Source organism: Euleptes europaea, chromosome 20, assembly GCF_029931775.1.
Source record: "Euleptes europaea isolate rEulEur1 chromosome 20, rEulEur1.hap1, whole genome shotgun sequence".
Lineage (NCBI taxonomy): Eukaryota > Metazoa > Chordata > Lepidosauria > Squamata > Sphaerodactylidae > Euleptes > Euleptes europaea.
In genome coordinates this window covers 25,247,005-25,265,841 of record NC_079331.1, presented here as the reverse complement: position 1 = coordinate 25,265,841, position 18,837 = coordinate 25,247,005, and the positions used below count along the sequence as shown (strand labels likewise).

The 18,837-nt window shown below is 58.4% G+C and overlaps 2 protein-coding genes across 2 annotated transcripts in view; one reads left to right on the top strand and one right to left on the bottom strand.

The window, feature by feature from the left end:
- MFAP1 (microfibril associated protein 1) overlaps positions 1–18,837 on the bottom strand; it is a 54,773-nt gene that overhangs the window by 14,252 nt on the left and 21,684 nt on the right. The gene's annotated exons all lie outside the window — the stretch shown is intronic.
- FURIN (furin, paired basic amino acid cleaving enzyme) lies at positions 1,427–15,326 on the top strand. Its single transcript, XM_056866004.1, has 15 exons — positions 1,427–1,623; positions 7,075–7,173; positions 8,266–8,361; positions 9,146–9,274; positions 9,987–10,063; positions 10,276–10,364; positions 10,583–10,755; positions 10,838–11,050; positions 11,140–11,240; positions 11,362–11,465; positions 11,562–11,679; positions 12,444–12,623; positions 12,710–12,834; positions 13,408–13,524; positions 14,699–15,326. Exons 1-15 carry the CDS (start codon positions 1,444–1,446, stop codon positions 15,235–15,237), a joined length of 2,340 nt encoding a protein of 779 aa, XP_056721982.1. The 5' UTR covers positions 1,427–1,443; the 3' UTR covers positions 15,238–15,326.

Here is an 18,837-nt window from a genome sequence, read left to right as displayed (position 1 = left end):
GAAGGCCTGGTGGTGGTGGGGGGGGGTCTGCTCCTCCTGGCGGGGGCCTCTCTCTCCTCCCAGCCCTCCTCCCCCCCCTTGAGTTCCTGGCGGGGGCGCCTCGTCGGGCGCGGGCTTTGCCGGGCTGCCCCCCCCAGGCCGGGGGAGGGGGGGCTGCCCGGCCGCTCGCTCGCTCTCTCTCTCCCCCCCAGGGCCTTTAGGCTCACAACAACCCGGCGAGGTAGCCTGGGTGGAGAGAGCGCCAGGAGGCGTCCGAGGTCGGCGCCCCCACCCCCGTACACCCCCTGCCCCGCAGGGCTGGTTGGCCCACTCTTCAGGGATGGGAGTCAGGTAGTTGGAGGCCTTGGTTCAGCTCTCCCCCCAGCCGCCATGGGCCCCGGGTGACCTGGCGCCCCAGCAGGGGCAGCCTTGGGGTGCTCGTGGGGGCCAAGGGCGGACGGATGGAGGGCACAGCGCCCAAGGGGAGAGGCGCTGCGCAGCCTCGCAGCCCCACCTCAGCACAGCGCCCTCCTAGCCAAGGGCTTGTTGAGGGGGCCGGGAAGGGCCGTTTCCGGGGGTCCCAGGGGATGCGACCTCCCGTGGGCCCTCCCTGCCCGCCCACCCACCCTGCAGAGCTGGCGGGAGACAAGTCCTTTCAAACAACCCAGTGCCAGTCTGCAGGCCTCCACTGCCGGCCTTCCCACTTCATTCCCCGGCATCTCCCATTAAAAGGATCAGGAAGGGGGCGATGGGAAAGGCCGCCGCTGGGCTCCAGGGACGAGACGGACCTCTGTGGACGGGTGGGCTGATTCAGTGGCCTGCTCACGCAGCACACCCCTGCGCGTACGTCTTTCTTTGTCAGCAAGAGTCAACACTGTACAAATGAAGCCCCGCCCAGGACCTGGATGAATGTGGGACTTCAGGCACAAGCTGAGCTGTCTGTGCAATGCATTACTCCACACCGTGTAAAAAGGAAAACAATGCGTACGCTGTACGTGGATCGCATGGGCATTTGCGCTCGCTTGCCCACAAGGCTCATACAAGGCAGCTTCATGTCTTCACCTCGGTGGGAAGCGTTTACTCTCCCCTCCTCTAGCAAAGGGATCGGAGCAGAGGCTGTTTATGCTGTGGGTGTTGCTGTGGAGTGCTCATGAGCATGGTGGCTGGGGGGGTGGGCATGCTCCCTTGGAAGGCACACTGACCCTTGGGGTGGGTACAGGACACTGTGCTTCTGTGTGCTTTTGCAGGGCCTGTCCAGGGTCTGACCGTTTACCTTTGTCCCCAGGTGCTGCGCAGGTGGCTTCAGTGGGGAAGCTCCTGCTTTTTCTGACCCTGCTCCTGTCTCCGTGAGCTGCTGCCCCATGCTGCCTCGGACTGACTGGGGCCTTGCCGGACAGAGCAAGGGCCCACTTTGAGGCTTCCCCTGGTCTTCCTCTCCCCCCCCCCCCCCATCTCCTGGCTTTCATGGATCTGAGGCCACCTTTGTTGCTCTTGCTGTGGACTTTGGTGCTGGCTCTGGATCTCTTGGTCAGGGACGTGGTGGGCCAGCATATCTACACCAACACCTGGGCTGTGCAGGTACCTGCCGGGCCCCAGGAAGTGGAAAGGCTGGCCAGCAAGCATGGCTTCGTGAACTTTGGCCAGGTGAGTGCTGCTTCTCTGGGGTACGAGAGGTACTGGGGCTGATGCGCAGCAAAGGAGGCTGGATGGGAGAGGAGGGGGGCTGTCTGCCGGGAGGGGAAGGACCCCCTTGAGCGACAGCGGACTTAGGGGGTGGGGCTGCCTTCAGAAGCAGGACTGGGATTTGTGGTTGCAAGTAGCAAATTCTGACGTTGTCTCCCTTACGCAGACAATGAAGCTTTAAAATACATACACGCACACACACACACACACGTATACACACGTATTTATATATTTGTACATTTACTATTAATTTCATTTATAGTTTTGCTTTCTCACTGTCACTCAAGATGGATTAGAATTACAAGTTCACTCAGACAGCAAAAGGGCCTCCAATGAGCAGAGCAGGCCGGGGCTTGGGCTTGCCCCAGTCCCTTTCCTGGGAGGCTTCCATTCTCGTTGCAGGGGTGGTGGAAGGAGGCGGGGCCGGGCGGAGAGGCAGAAATGGAGGGGCTCAGGCAGGTTCTAGGCTGCTGCCACCGTGCAAGCAGCTCTGGGACAACCGACGAGAGCCAGGCCCAGCCCACAGCAGGGCCCGGGCATGGCAGGGGGCCAGAGTGCAGCACAGCACTGCCACGGATCTGACCCCTTCACTCCCCCCTCCTGCCTCTCCAGAGCCCCAGGAAAAAATGGCAGGGCTAAAGGCACAGGGGCGCGGAGGCTTTCCCCTCAGAGAGATGACGTCACTAACAATTTTAGAAAGGAAAAAAAACAAGCGTGGGCTGTGAGCCTCGGTGTTGAGCTCTGTGCTTTGTAGGAGCTTCCAGCCCTTGTGTGGGGATAGTTGCCACCCCTCTCCGGCCGGAGTGGGGCAGGTTCCCACTCGGAAGTGGGGGGCGCAGAGTCCACAGGTACTGCCCCTGCTTGCAGAGTCACTGCTCTGTGTTTTGCTTAGGCGTGAGTGCATCATCTCCCCTATAAGCTGGAGGGTGATGCCGGCACCCCGGCGAGAGGGCCTCGCCAGTGGCTGTTTGTGGTGTGGGCGTTTGGCCCACCTGTGCTGTTGCAGCACCACTGCCGGCTGGTTTGGCAGCAGGTGTTGAGATGCCCATTGCACTGACCGGGATGGTGCTGGAGAGTCCTGCCCATTGAAAAGGGTGGTGCTTGCCTGGGGCTTTCTTCTCCTGCCCCAGAGCAGGGCTGCTTCTTCCCGGCTGGTGCTTCCTGCAGCCCCACTTTGCTCTCTTGGGGCTCGAGCTGTGCGCCAGCCTCCCTTGGCTGAAGCCTGGAGGGGAAGACGTGGGCACTGATGCCTGCTGGCACGCAGGAAATGCCGTTAACATGGGACCGATCTGGGTTTCAGTGCCCACATTGGACAGGGCTGGGTCAGGACGATGCCAGCCTCCTGCAGAGACAGGGATGGAGAAGAGGCGAGACGTCACCTGGTTCCCTGCCAGAGAGGAAGAGCTCTCCAGGCACGGCTTGAGTTTTGTTCATTATTTGAGTGCAGGGGCGAGTGAGCGCCTGGCACACCGGCCTGACTGGAGAGATGAAGGCCCAGGGGGCCCAAGGAGGAAGTGTGGAGCTGAGGGGGGAGGGGGTTCAGAAAACTTGTTCTCATTTTGCTAATTGGAAAATTAACATTTTGGGGAGCACTCCACAAAATATTTTCTTCTTTGGAAATATTTTTAGACAAATCACACTCATAATAGGCAGTACGCCTTGCATAAAAATCTTCAATCCACAGTATTAGCAAATGATCATTTGTACAGTATATAGCATATTTATTGTTCAGATGTGGCTAATTTTCCGCAGTTAATATATTTATGATGATAAAATACCTCAGAAGTTCAGTGTTGTCAGTTTTACAAAGTGAGCCTTCAGATGAGCTGTGTGCATCTTATCACTGCATGAGACTCTGTGTCTGTGCAGACAAAACGTCCTTTGCTACAAAATTCCGTTTTCTGTTTTCATTTTTTCTTACCTCTCAAATGACAAAAAGTGTTATCTGCTAATGTAGTAGAAAGTTGAACAGGTTGCAACCTCCTCTTTAGTAGTGGGTGTACTCAAATGTTTTCTTGTAGAAATCAAAGTATCTTATATTTAAGAGTTTCATAATTCTGCCAAATAGCACAATTATTTATGCTAAGAGAGTTATAGGAGCCCTGTGGCGCAGAGTGTGGTAAGCTGCAGTACTGCAGTCAAAAGCTCTGCTCACAACCTGAGTTCGATCCCGACAGAAGTCGGTTTCAAGTAGCCAGCTCAAGGTTGACTCAGCCTTCCATCCTTCTGAGGTTAGTAAAATGAATACCCAGCTTGCTGGGGGTAAAGGGAAGATGACTGGGGAAGGCAATGGCAAACCACCCCGTAAAACAGGGGTGGGAAACGTCAGGCCCAGGGGCCATTTAAGGCACGCAAAATCATTTGGTCTGGCCCTTCGTGGGTTCTGGCAGATCTCTAGCTCAGAAGGATCTAAGACTGGCGATCCGCCCCCCCCCCATCCCGCAGACAGGAATAGCCTCTGTTCAAGGCAGATGTGAGTTTGTTTTGCCGAGAAAAGAACCTTTTCCCCCCTTGCAGAAGAGTTGTTAGCTATGGAGCTGCTAGGACCGCCCAAGAAACTGCATTAACACTTTCCCACCAGGGCCGTGGAGAAACGTATTCCCTCTGTACTACAAGAGGGCTGGGGGCAGAAGTGGTGACAATGGAGGGGTTAAAGAGGGCAGGGACAGAATGCGTGGGGGGGGGGGAGTTCTTAGCCAGTGTGTCCTCATTTCATCCCTGCAGGCAGAGATAGTAGGAGCCAGCTATAGAATCCGGCCCCAACCATGCGGAGCAGGAGCAACTCTGGCGTGCAGCTGGATGGCTATGCCCGGCTGGTGCCACCAGGTGGTCGAGTGCGCCACCAGTTGGATGCCTGCTGCTTGCCCACGCGCAGGGGGGTCATCTGGGGCAGCTGCCTGCTTGGGGCTTGGTCAGCTAATTTTTAAGTTGATAATTTTGTATAGCCTGGGAATGATGTTATAAATATCCAAATGGCCCTTGGTGGAAAAAAGGTTCCCCACCCCTGCCGTAAAACAAAGTCTGCCTAGTAAACGTCGGGATGTGACGTCACCCCCATGGGTCAGGAATGACCCAGTGCTTCGCACAGGGGATCTTTACCTTTTTTTAAAAGAAGTTATAAACGGGAACAAAAAGTTTAGGCTAAGTAAATATTGGATATGGTTCCCCTCCAAAAAAAATGCCTGCTATTTTTCCAGTAAAAAGGAGGCAGGGTGGTTTTTCTTCTCCCTGGCATCAGCATTTCCAGAAGTGTCCCTCTCCCTGGTGTCTGTGCCAGGCCCCCTGGTGCTGATGGGGCAGCCAGTGAGGAACAAACAGGGTGCTGGTGGGAGGTCGCTGTGATGGCTTGGATTGTGAGTTTGCCCAGGAGGCTAGGACCCTCCCTCCCCCTCCTCAGGTGTCTCCAGCGTCCTTTCCGAAGCAGTCTGAGCCAGAGGTCCTCTTTGCTCCTTCTGTGTTCAGCTCTGCTCTCCCTCGGCCAGCTTGTCCTCAGTGCTGTTGGGACCATCTTGGCAACCTGAACATCCGTGGCATCTTGCTCACTTTTCTGTGTGCCCCAGGGTTTGGCGTCCCAGGGCTTCTGCCGCTGTGGCCTAGACAATATTCTCTTCCTGCAAGGATGTCTTGGGAAGTGGGGAAGGGTGGGTGAGATGTAGGGTTGCCAACTGTGGGTTGGAAAATACCTGGGGATTTGAGTGGAGCTTGGGGAGGCTGGGATTTGGGGAGGGACCTCAGTGAGGCATAATGCCGTAGAGTCCACCCTCCAAAGCAGCCATTCTCTCCAGGGGGATTGGTTTCTGTACTCTGGAAACAAGTTATAATTTCAGGAGCTCTCCTAGAAGTTGGCAACCTGAGCACCAGGTTGTCTTGAGAGCTAGGAGCGTGGTCCAGTCATTTAGTGAGAGGGAGAAAAAATACATACCACTGTCGTCTCTCCTTCCCGCCCCTCTTCTCTCTCTCATTTGGGAGGAGAAAGCCTCCGTCCTGTGCCTTAGCCCTGCCGTTTTTTCCTGGGGCTCTGGAGAGGCAGGAGGGGGGAGTGAATTGGCCAGATCCGTGGCAGTGCTGTGCTGCACTCTGGCCCCCTGCCATGCCCGGGCCCTGCTTTGGGCTGGGCCTGGCTCTTGTCGGTTGTCCCAGCGCTGCTCACACGGTGGCAGCAGCCTAGAACCTGCCCGAGCCCCCCCCCCTGCCCGCCTCCATTTCTGCCTCTCCGCCCGGCCTCCTTCCACCACCAGAACGGAAGCCTCCCAGGAAAGGGACTGTGGCGAATGAAGCCCTCCACTGCTGGCTCCTCTCTGGGGCAAGGCTGCTGCCCTGGGTGGCCTGGGGCGGTTCCTGGAGGCAGCAGTTTGCTTGGGAGCCCAGCTGTTCTTGTGGCTGGCAGTGGACAGGCAGCTCTGAGCTGAGTAACTGGAGGCTCTGCGCTTCTCCCTGCCGCGTTGGGCTGCTGTTGGGTCTCAGGGCAGCCTTTGTGGACATGCCTGGTGGGAGGGGGGCTGGAGAGGGAGGAGCTGCTTCTTTCCACGGAGAGACAGAGGCCCGCGGGGGAGGGTGTTCTTGCCCCTCCCTCTGTGTGTGGAGGGGGCTTGCGCTGGCACCCCCGTTGCCGGCCACCATGTACCCCCTTCCTCCTTGGCATATGAAGGAGTGTGTTCCAGCTGATAGCTGGGTTGTGGGGCAGGCGGGGGGAGAGTTAGGGTTGCCTTGTTTCCCCCAGAGTTCAGCATAGTGTGGCTCATGTTGTCCTTTGAGCCTCTCAGGCAGCGGGGCTGGGAAAGACCCTGCAGGGCCACGGCCGGCCAGCCCTCCCTGGGGTGGGGATGCCAGGTCCAGCTCTCCTCCTGGTTCTCTACTCCTTAACCTCCCTCTTCACTCTTCACTTCTCCCCCTCGAGCCTGTGGGGAATGAATTGGCAGCGCGGGGGCTTCTCTCTGAGAAGCAGGTGCAGGAAGATTTTTAAAGGTATCATTTGGGAGGCTCCGTGGCCCTCCTCTCCCTCTGCACTGGAGCATATGCAGCCCCAGAATCTCCATCTGTGTCTGAAGTGGGCAAGGGTTAGAGTTCGAGGGAGTGTGCCCGAGACCTGAGCGGGGCCGTCGCCCCTCAAACCAGCCCACGTGCTGGGGGGGGGGTCACTTGTGGAGGTGGTGGTGGTGCTGCTGCTCTGATTTCGTCACGGGATTCTTCTTCGGGGAGGTTTGTGTTCAGACCTGCTCAGAGCCTCCGTCCCTGTGGCCTGCTGGGGGGGGCGGAGGGGGAGAGGGCCGGCTCTGGGCTGGGGGAAGCAGCCCCTCTCCTTCCCTCTGGCATCGTGGCTTCCAGCTCTGGCCCTCAGAGTAGCTCACCCGCCAGTTGCGGTGGAGCCTTGGCTGGTGCTGCCTGGTCTGACCTGCTCCTCCCTCCTTCCAGATCTTGGGCGACTATTACCTCCTCTGCCACCGAGCTGTGGCGAAGCGGTCGCTCTCCCCCCACCAGTCCTGGCGCAGCTCCTTGAGCAGGGAGCCCCAGGTGAGTGTGTCGGCAAGTGGGTGGGACTCGGTCTGCTCTGGCCAGCGTGGCTGCTGCCATGGAAGCTGCTTCTGGCCCTTGAGACAGGTTCTCGTGATCTGGGCCAAGGCTTCTTGCCTGCCCTGCCTTTGGTCTGGGCCCCAAGCCCTGCCTAGCACTGATGGAGCAGACCTGTCCTCTGGTGAGGATGTTGCTGAGGTGTTCCGTTAGGTTGGTTTTCAGCTGACTGGGCAAGGGATGCTTGGCTTTGTTTGGGGCTGGGGAAGAAAGCTCTGCGGAACAGCAGCCAGCCTGAGGGCCAGCTTCTTTCCGGCTGAGAAGCAGCCAGTGGTCTGCCCCCTGCCCCTTCCTTCTACACCAGAGGGGCTCCAACCCAGGGCTGCTGGAAAGGTCAAAGAGGCACGGATGCCCCAGCTGTTCAGAAGAGGGGCATGCCCAGTCATAAGGGGACTCAACCAGCCCTCAGTCTGCTGAGCAGAACTGGGTGGGTACCGATAGAAACACCTGGCAGGCCTGGTAGGAACAACCTCTTATTGTCAGAGGCACTGAAGGATCAGGTGGACCCTGAGAATAAATTGCCTTCACCATCTCCCAGTCTGGGGAGGGAATACAGCAAAAGCGGCGACTGTCAGCAGTCTTCGGAGGTGTGGTGCAGTCAAGGAAACATTGTCCAATGTTCAGGTCTCAGAAATGAGGGGAGGCATCAGCATGTGTTCAGTACATTCTGTTTATTCCCATGTGAGTTGACTTTCTAAAATGGGGAAACAAGGTATATGCAGTTTAGCAACTGTCAGTCACCAGTGTTAGTGGCATTTAGTTATGGCTGCCGTGGAGGCCTGGGGCCTTGTGCCTCCCATTTGCTTGTCCTGGAGTCTGCTGAGGCGCTGCTTGGCCTGGACCCCTAAACGAGGGCCTGGGAGACCCTCGCTTCCTCTCTGCATTGGGAGGACCTGGCTGGCCTCCTGCGCAGGGTCTCCCAAGCCCTGAAGGGCCACAGAAGACCTGTGCTCCCGAAGGCTGGTGTGACTGAAAGAGGCTAGAGGTGCTGCCCACCTTCCCTTAAGCACCTTCTTCACCCCACCCCCGCCTCAGGTGTACTGGCTGGAGCAGCAGGTGGCAAAGAGGCGGAAGAAACGAGATGTCTTCCTGGAGCCGACAGACCCCAAGTTCCCTCAGCAGTGGTACCTGGTAAGTGAAGGCGGGGTGTGGGTTCACGTGGCACGGAGGCAGGCCCTGCAGAGACAGTTCTTTGCCATCTGTCCTGGTTGGAGCCACACGGCAGCATAGTCCTGAAGCAAGGTTGGGGGTTCTGGGCTGCTGGGGATGGGGTTCTGCCCTTATGGCAAAGCCCAACAGCACCTTCCTGCGGTTCGTCGTGGCCTCCTTCCCTCCTGCCGAGCTAATTCCTCCCTCCCTGCCCTTGGGATTAGTGTCGGTTCGCGAGCACAGCCCTGCCCTTTCTTGGGCTCCTGAGTACAAGTGGGGCAGAGTGGCGTTTCCTCTGAGTCTGTGGCCCTGTGGGGCTTGGGCCCCTTTGGAGAGAGAGCCAAGCCCTTGCCTCGGAGGGAGCCTCCCTTGCAGCCGTTCTTTCCTGGTCCAGAGGGGTCTCTGCTGAGAACAGAGAGGTTGCCGGCACGGAGTTTCCAACAGGGGACTTGGCCGGGGCAGAGCAGTGGTGAGGGCACCCGGCGCTGTGTAGCCCGGACAGTCCAGGTGCCCACGATGGACCAGCGAGTGGAGGTGGGGAAGTCTGCAGAGAGCGCTGGCCATGGCTCAATTGAGCAGAGTGCCTCCCGCCATCATCTCTGCTGTCTCCTCTGAGGCCTGGAGAAGAGTTGCCTTTGCTCCTTTCTCTGTGGGGTGTGTGTGGATGTGGTGCCTTGGGGCCCCTGCAGGCGGGGCAGGGCCAGGGCTGTGGCATGGCGACGTGCCCTGAAGGTCGTGGTGATCGGGCTGCTGCCTGTTCCTTCAGTCTAACGGGAACCAGCGGGACCTGAATGTGCGGGAGGCCTGGCGACAGGGCTACACCGGCCGAGGCATCGTCATCTCCATCTTGGACGACGGAATTGAGAAGAACCACCCGGATCTAGAAGCCAACTACGTGAGTAGGGCTACGTTTGGCAATGCTAGTACCTCTGCAGGCTCCTCTGCTTCCCACCCGGATGCTGGGCTCCTTGGGAGCTGCGCTGCATTCTGGGAGCAGTGGGGAGTGGGGCCAGAAGCTCTCTCAGACCCCCCCCCCTCCTGGAGTCCAGGTCGTGGAACTCAAGGAAAGCAAAAGGAAGAGTTGGCCTGAACCTGACCTTTTTGGGGCGGGGGGAATGAGTCCCCAGCTGGACTCGCCGCCTCTAACGGGCCAATGCAGTTGGACGTGACTGTTTTGAAGCTGCCAGCAATCTTGTCTGGGGTTGGGGCTCAGGGTCTCCCTCGGTGATCTGAAGGGACAGCAGTAGCCGTTCCTGGCCACAGTGGGCTGCCACCACTGTCCCCGTGGGAGTGGAAGGCTGGCATGGCCTCCCCACACAGAGGGCTCTGGGGCAGGGCTGGTCCCACGGGTGGCCACCGACGGCACTTGAGGATAGGCCAAGGGGAAGGAAGGCAGAGTTGCGGTGGGCTTTCTGTGGGGGCTGTAGCACTCCTGGATGGGATTAATGGGGTGGGCAGCTTGTGAAAGAAGTGGCAGCCCCAACGCTTGAGGAGGAGCTTCGGTGGCTGCCAAGGAACAGAAGCGGCGGGGGGGGGGAGTATCATGATGGCTGCAGCAGCAACTGAGGGTCTTGGGGAGGGGAGGCCCTGACCGTGTGTCTCTCCAGGATCCTGCTGCCAGCTTTGACGTGAATGACCAGGATTCAGACCCCCAGCCGCGCTACACGCAGATGAATGACAACAGGTAGCCGCCTTTCTGACGGGAGAGGGGAGGAAGTGGAGGCCCCCCCCAGGGTGGGCCAGGAGGCCTCGCGTAGCCTGCGTGTCTCTGGGGGCAGAGAAAGGCAGATGCTCCTGACGAGGCGTTGGGCAGCCTGTTCTCGCCCCTCGTGCCCTGCAGTTCAGGGTAGGGGGTCCAGCTGACCCACTCGTGCTGTCTCCTCTGTCCTGGTACAGGCACGGCACACGCTGTGCGGGGGAAGTGGCCGCGGTGGCAAACAATGGCATCTGTGGCGTGGGAATGGCATACGGCGCCAAGATTGGAGGTAAGCGGCTTGCAGAGGTGTCTTCCGGCCCACTTGGGGGTAGGGGGTGCTGGCTTGCCCTGGGCCAGAATGTGGAGTTTCAATTCTGGACGTGGCCAGCTCTCTTTGGGGGAATCCCGCTCGGCTCTCCTTGGCCCATGGAGCAGGGAGGGGTGGGAGGGCCTTTGCCCGGGAGGCTCCCAGCCAGGAGGGTCCAAGCAGCCCTGCCTCTTGCCCAGGTGTGCGCATGCTGGACGGAGAGGTGACCGATGCCGTGGAAGCCCAGTCCTTGGGCTTGAGCCCCAACCACATCCACATCTACAGCGCCAGCTGGGGCCCCGAGGATGACGGCAAGACGGTGGATGGCCCCGCCCGCTTGGCCGAAGAGGCCTTCTACCGGGGCGTCAGCCAGGTGAGCGGGCTGGCTGGGTGGCTGGGCCCGAGGGCCGGTGCCATGGGGCTGCTCCTTCAGCCCGGCTGCCTCTTCCTTGCAGGGTCGCAATGGGCTGGGCTCTATCTTCGTGTGGGCCTCGGGGAATGGCGGCCAGGAGCACGACAGCTGCAACTGCGACGGCTACACCAACAGCATCTACACGCTCTCCATCAGCAGCACCACCCAGTCGGGGAACGTGCCCTGGTACAGCGAGGCCTGCTCCTCCACGCTCGCCACCACCTACAGCAGCGGCAGTCAGAACGAGAAGCAAATTGTAAGTCTCGCTTGGGGGGGGGGGGCGGGGGGCTCTTGGAGCAGCTGCAGCTCACCCTGTGCCTGGCCTCTGTCTCCCTCCCTCCTCAGGTGACGACAGACCTGCGGCAGAAGTGCACCGAATCACACACAGGCACTTCGGCCTCGGCCCCCCTGGCTGCCGGCATCATTGCTCTGGCCCTGGAAGCCAAGTAAGAGGGTGGGCAGGGGGAACCCTCTGGGGGCTTCTCGGGCCCTGCCAGATGTCAGAGGGGCTCAGTGAGGGCAGGCAGACCCCTCCCCCAGTAACCTTCCTTTCCTTTTTTCCTGCAGCAAGAACCTCACCTGGCGGGACATGCAGCACCTTGTCGTGAGAACCTCAAAGCCCGCCCACCTCAACACCAACGACTGGGCTGTCAACGGGGTGGGCCGGAAAGGTAACCACGGCAGCAGCCCCACCCCTCGGCTTGGGTATGGGCGCGGGCTTAGTGGGGGGCTGCAGGCCTGATCCTCGCCTGTCCGTGTGATTGCAGTGAGCCACTCGTATGGCTACGGCCTCTTGGATGCAGGGGCTATGGTGGCTCTGGCCAAGAACTGGACCTCGGTGGGACCCCAGCGGAAGTGTGTGGTTGATGTCCTCCTGGAACCCAAGTGAGTCCTCAACGGGCTCGCATTGTTGCGTAGCAGGGGCGGGGGGGACAAGGGGATGTCTGTGCTCGGCCCCTGGGGTGGGGGATTTCCTCTGTTTTCCAGACCTGGAATTAACAGTTGCCTTCTTGACAGCAGCAGCCTCGGAGGGCCAGGTGCTAGGCAGTCTCCGCAGGGTTTGCTGCTGGCTGGCACTTCAGCCCTGTGGTTTGGGAGTGGGGGGAGCCGGACAGAGGGCTCTTCAGGGCTGGACACAGAGGCGCCTTTTTCTGCCATGGCGGCTGTGGCTGAGGCAGGAGCGACAGCTGCCACCGTCTTCTGGCCTCTTACGCTCAGCAGGGACGTTTCGTTGCTGGAGGGTTTTATGCCCTCTGCTGGGGCAGCTGGGATTCTGGTTCTCTGAGGGTGGAGCCTGGGGGGTCCGGAAGAAGGACACACAGCCCCCCTTCCCTGCGCAGAGTGAGCTTTGGCTGTGGCCTGAGGGACCTATTTCTGTGGGCAGGTATTCCCAGTGCATCCATGTGCTGAGAAAGGGCATGTCACTTATGGTATCTCCATGTCTCTGCTGGAGCAAGCAAGGAGGGCTCTGCTTTTCCCTGGGCTCCTGCCCACACACAGAGGGCATCTCTTCAGGCACTCGCTGGACCAGGTCCTGCGCAGCTCTTGCAAACCTGGGAGAGGTCCTGTCTGTTGCCCCTGGGCAGCCTTGCCCGCTTATCTGCTCTGGCCCTTACGAGCAGCGCCTCTCTGTCTCCCTGCCTCTGCAGAGACATAGGGAAGCGGTTGGAAGTGCGCCAGCGAGTGGACGCCTGCCGGGGGAAGGCAAGCTACATCAGCCGGCTGGAGCACTTGCAGGCGCGCCTCACCCTCTCCTACAACCGGCGAGGAGACCTGGCCATCCACCTCATCAGCCCCATGGGCACCCGCTCCACACTGTTGGCTGCCAGGTAGGCCCATGACACGCCACACCTGTGCCATGGAGACCCTGGCCACCGCAGCCTCTCAGCCCCACTCTCTCCTCTCCTCTCTCTAGGCCCCATGACTACTCGGCGGACGGCTTCAACGACTGGGCCTTCATGACAACGCATTCCTGGGATGAGGACCCGGCGGGCGACTGGGTGCTGGAGATAGAAAACACCAGCGAAGCCAATAATTATGGTACCGGTTGTCTACCTTCTCCCCCTTTGAACTCCCTGTTCCCAGTAGTGCCAGCTGAGTGTGCTGTCTCTGGAAGATTGGGTCCCTCTGCCCCCCCTCCCCAGGCCAGCTGTGTGCGCTCTGCCCTCACCCCAACCGCTGGCCAAGCCCTTCCTGCTCTCATCCGAGTGGGTGAGGCTGCAGGGTAGAGTGGGCGGAGGGGAAGACTGGCAGCTCCGTCAGCGGCCGGTTTGGCCCGTTCCTGGGCTTTGGGAGAGGCAGAGCCAGCCAGGCAAGGCGTGGCCCCCGTGGGTGGAACGTGGCTCTTCACCCCAGAGCACTGAGCCTGGAGGAGCTGGGGGCTGCTGCTATCTTTGATTGGGGGGGGGAGGGGCTTTCCATGCAGGAGGGATCTGCCAGCTTCCAGGCAGACGTCCTCCTCCTGGGCTCCTTTCAGCTGCTAAGTGCACCCCCCCAACCCCCCACGCTGCCTCCAGGAGGAGAGTCCTGCAGTGCCGAGCCAGGAGACCCCCTTGGGTGGAGAGGGAACAGGACGGTCCCGGTGCCTGCTTCACCCCCCTTTTCTGGCCACAGGTACCCTCACCAAGTTCACGCTGGTGCTGTATGGGACAGCCACGGACCCCCCCAGCCCCCCCAACCAGTTCGAGAGCAGCGGCTGCAAGACTTTGGCTACCAGCCAGGCTTGTGTGGGTAAGTCCTGAGGCCCCTGTCAGGTGAGAGGACATCCGTCCCGTCCTGCCCAGTGCATGCTGGGACATTTGCTGATGGGGCAAAGCTGAGGTGGGCCACAGAGAGCCCCCCCCCCCCGCTGTCCTTGTGAGTGATTGGGGGAGGGGGCTATTCTGGTCGCCCAGGAGAAGTTGTGTGCGTTACCAGAAAACCTTCCCTTGATTTGCTCTTCTGTCTGCTGCATTCCCCTCTGTGCCATACTTGGTGCCCAACAGTCATTACTGGGCTGGCTTTCTTGTCTCTGCCATGTCTGTAAACTCCTGTGGTGGTGACGTCCCCCCCACTTTGCTTGATCTCCTCCTGCCTCTTCTCCTCCTGCCTCTATGCCTGGCATAGCTAGTGAGGGGCTGCTTCCTAATAAAAGCTCCCCGAATATATCACAGCACCCTCCTGTCCAGGCTGGTCTCAGGCCAGCTGACCAGCAGGAGGAGCATCCCAAAACCCTGCCGTGGGAGGGGGCCCAGTATTTTTTAACGTGGCAGCGTTTTAATCCTGCACCCATATCAACCCAGCCAGCTTTGGAAATCTATGTCAAGCGTCTTCCAGGGGAAAGCAGGCTTCACAGAGGTGGGGTTACCTGGGGGCGTGGGGGTTCAGGCATGGCTCCCGGGTGATGGGTTTCCCTCTCCCAGGAGGTCTGGGCAGGCCTCGTGTATGTGTGTAAAGTGCCATCAAGTCACAGTGGACTTAACGGCAACCCAGTAGGCTTTTCAAGCCAAGAGACTAACGGAGGTGGTTTGCCATTGCCTTCCTCTGCATAGCATCCCTGGTATTCCCTGGTGGCCCCCCTTCCAAGTGCTAACCAGGGCTGACCCTGCTTAGCTTCTGAGATCTGATGCGATGGGGCTCGCCTGGGCCGTCCAGCTCAGAATGCCGGCCTCTCAGACCAGTCAAAAGACTTACCTCTTCCTGAAGACCTTTGAGCTGCAATGAAATGGGGGGTGGGGGGGTGGCGGCCCTTGTCTTCCTCTTTGTGCTTTGAAAGGTTTCAACTTGTGTGATGGCAGCTTTGAGGACTGTTGGTCAGAAAGGGGGGGCGATTCACCTTCTGCGTAAATGCAGGAAAGGTCCCGCCAGATTCCCTTGTGCTGCCGACCCCTTCAGTTCTCATCTCCCTCTCTGTGTCCTCTTGCAGTTTGCGAAGAAGGATTCTACCTCCATCAAAAGAGCTGTCTCAAGATGTGCCCACCTGCCTTTGCCCCTGGCACCGTGCCCACACCTCTGGAGAACAGCCTCGAGCCCCACCTGAGCCCACGCCTCTGTGTGCCCTGCCATCCGTCCTGTGCCACCTGCCTGGGGCCGGCGCCCACCCAGTGCTTGTCCTGCCCAGCCCATGCCCACTACAACGTCCAGGAGCAGACCTGCTCCCACCAGACCCAGAGCAGCCGGGCCTCCCCTGCCCTGCGGGAAGGCATCGTGCTCCCCACATCCCCGTCCCACATGCCCGTCCTGGTGGCCGGCCTGAGCTGTGCCTTCATCGTCCTGGTCTTCTTCACCGTCTTCCTTGTGCTGCAGCTGCGGTCAGGGCTGCGTCTCCGCGGGGTCAAGGTCTACTCATTGGAGAGCGGAGGCATCGTTGCCTATAAGGGGCTTCCGTCTGATGCTTGGCAGGAGGGGCCAGAGGAGGAGGAGGGGGAGCGGACTGCCTTCATCAGAGACCAGAGTGCTCTTTGATGAGCCTGCGGCCCCCGGCACAGCAGGGGAGAGGCCGCCGTGGGGCCCTGAGTCTCTGTGCCCATTTGCTCCCTCTCCTGGAGCTGAGCCGAGCCCTGCTGTCGGTGGGTGGATGCTGCTGGAGCTGTCACTCAACTGCCCAATCCTGGTTTTAACTCACCAAAGTGTTTTTAGACTGGACCAGTGTGTCTGTTCCCCTTCTGGGTGGGAGAGACCTGTGGGCAAGGGGTCCTCTCCTTTCCTCTGGAGCGGAAGCCGTACTGGGAGGGGAAGGAGAGGCCCGAGAGCTTGTGACACCCCCCTGTTCCTTACCCCCACGTGCTCCAGACTCTGCTGCCTGCCTTCCCTGCCAGCAATAACGGGCTGGAGCGTGCTCCCTCCGGCCTCCCCAGCCGCTGCTCTGGGCCTCTGGCTCCTCGCATGCCCTTGCCCTGGGTTCTGCTGCCTCGGGAGAGGGGGCGGAGGAGTGAGTGGGTTCCCCTTTGGAGGCGGGACTCAGCGGAAGGGTACTGTGCGCCTGCTCATCAACCCTGGAGAAGCCCTGGCCACTGCCGCCCTCGGTCCTCTGAGCCGCCGCACTCGGCACCTCCACCCCCCCGCTCTGCCCAAAGTCACTGGAGCTTCCATCTTTCCTCATGTGCCTTGTAGCCCGTCTCCTCTTTGACGACAATCTTTTGCGGGGCCTGGGCTTGTGCTGCTGTCTGCCCTGGACTCCCCCTCCTGCTGGCCGAGGCTGCGGTTGCAGGGGGCAGGACAGGGGCTGCCCAGGACTCTTTTTTTCTATAATAATGACTTTTTGGTGCACAAAAATTTCTTGTAATTTAAACGAGCCGATTCCTGCGGCCAGATTTTTTTAATTTAATGGATGTGGATATAACGCTAGAGAGATTAAAGTTTATTAAATGGTGGAACTATGCAAATCAGCTTCCTCCATTGTCATCTTGTCGTGTAACGTACATGCGCGCATAGCCCCTTTGGTTTTGTCTTGCATTGTGTTCTCCTTTTCCCTATCAGATCCTTGTTGGGGTTGGGTGACATGGGTATCCCAAAGTTCAGTTAAACTATCAAAAGCACTCGTGGTTTATCCGGGAATGCCAGAAACACTTCTGACACTGTTTGTTCAGTGTGTGTGTGTTTGTATTGGAATGTAACTGGGCAGTCCTCTACATCTGGGGTCTGGAGACCAAATCCTATGAGGAAAGGTTGAAGGAGCTGGGTATGTTTAGCCTGAAGAGGAGAAGACAGAGAGAGGATATGATAACCATCTTCAAGTACTTAAAGGGCTGTCATATAGAGGAGGGTGCCCAATTGTTTTCTGTTGCCCCAGAAGGTCGGACCAGAACCAACGGGTTGAAATTAAATCAAAAGAGTTTCCATCTAGACATTAGGAAGAATTTTCTAACAGTTCGAGCGGTTCCTCAGTGGAACAGGCTTCCTTGGGAGGTGGTAAGCACTCCTTCCCTGGAGGTTTTTAAGCAGAGGCTAGATGGCCATCTGTCAGCAATGCTGATTCTATGACCTTAAGCAGATGATGAGAGGGAGGGCATCTTGGCCATTTTCTGGGCATGGAGTAGAAGTCACTGGGGGTGTGTGGGTGGGGAGGTAGTTGTGAATCTCCTGCATTGTGCAGGGGGTTGGACTAGATGACTTTTGTGGTCCCTTCCAACTCTGATTCTGTGATCTCCTTGAGCAAGGCTGCAGATGGCTTATGTCAGCGGGCTGTGACTAATTGGCACTCAGATCTTCCACTGGAAGAAGGGAAGGGTTGTTCCTGCCCCACCTCTTTAACTGTGGCCTTGAAACATAGTGGAAACACTCACTTCATGGTTGGTCCTTGCAGGAATAGGAGGGATTTGGAACTGGGGCCATTGGGGGATCCTGCCTTTTCTCGATCCTGCCTTCCCATAAGGGTGCAAAACTCAAGAAAAATTGGTCTTGCATACATTTAGATAAACCACAAACGTGGTTGTGGAGACACAGACATGGATCACCATGAAAAGGACTCCAATGCGGTCCCCACTTAACATTAGTGGAGACTTCGCATAAGGTGGTGAATTCTCCTTTGGAGATTTTTAAGCAGAGGCTAGATAGCCATCTGTCAGCAATGCTGATTCCGTGACCTTAGGCAGACCCTGAGAGGGAAGGAAGGAAGGGTTGCGTAGGCGTTTGGCTCTCATCGCCCCTCTTTAATGCCCAGGGAAATGCCGATCGCCGCTTTGGGGTCAGGAAGCAATTTTCCTCCAGGCCAGATTGGCCCAGGGATCCTGGAGGGGTTTTTCCCCCCTTCTTTTTTTTTCTTGGCCATCTGTGGCGGAAGGGACCTGGCTCAGGTTCTCAGGCCCTATTCCACTCCTGCCCTCTCCCAGGGATTGTCAATCCCTCCTGGAGGGGGCGGGTTGCCTCTTTCTCTTTTTGGGTAACCGCTGCCACCACCTGACTGATGTAATACTTGCCCACTGGGGTGGGGGTCAGGATCCCCCCCCAGCATCCCTCTCAAACCCTGAGGCCTTGCCTCGGTGTCTCCCGCTTACCCCACTTCTGGGCAGCACGGGGACAAGATCCTGCCTGGGGTGGCCACTGGAGAAATAGCTGCTTGCCAACTGGAAATTCACAATGCAGGAAATTCACAATTACCACCCCCCTCCCATGACCCCTACTCCATGGCCAGAAGATGGTGTGAAGAAATGGGCTAGAGTTGCCAGGTGCCTGGTGGTGGCGGGCAAACCCCCGGCAATTCACCCCTCTGCCCACCAACCAGCTGAGGGTCAGCGGGCAAACCTGCACGCACTCATACACATCGCAGCACGTCACTTTGGGTTTACAACCGTAAGTGCCGCCTTGTGAGGGGCCTTATGCCACTCACTCCCAGTTTGAGTGGTAAAGGGCCACTTGCGATGTGGCATTTCTGGGTGTAAACGCATCGCAAGCGGCCCTTTACCACTCAAACTGGGAGTGAGTGGTGGGGTAAAGGGCCGCTTGCGATGCGTTTACACCCAGAAATGCCACATCGCAAGCGGCCCTTTACCACTCAAACTGGGAGTGAGTGGCATAAGGCCCCTCACAAGGCGGCACTTACGGTTGTAAACCCAAAGTGACGTGCTGCGATGTGTATGAGTGCGTGCAGGTTTGCCCGCTGACCCTCAGCTGGTTGGTGGGCAGAGGGGTGAATTGCCGGGGGTTTGCCCGCCACCACCAGGCACCTGGCAACTCTAGCCCATTTCTTCACACCATCTTCTGGCCATGGAGTAGGGGTCATGGGAGGGGGGTGGTAATTGTGAATTTCCTGCATTGTGTAGGGGGTTGATGACCCTGGTGGTGCATTCCAACTTTATGATTCTATAAGGAAAAAAACATCTTTACTACAGAGAGGATGATTTTGTTTTTTGTTTTTTTGCAAATTCTGAAGCTAAGGGTAAACATTTCCCCCAGGGGAAAAAAAAAACAAATTTGGGGGAAATACTTAAATACTTACTTTTTTATACAATACTAACTTTTTAATCAAACCTAAACTGGTTTTGCTGCCTTGACAACAAAATGCACTTTATAACTTAGCATGTAAAATTGTGTTAATTGTCATATTCCTTAAAGTCAACACCCTCA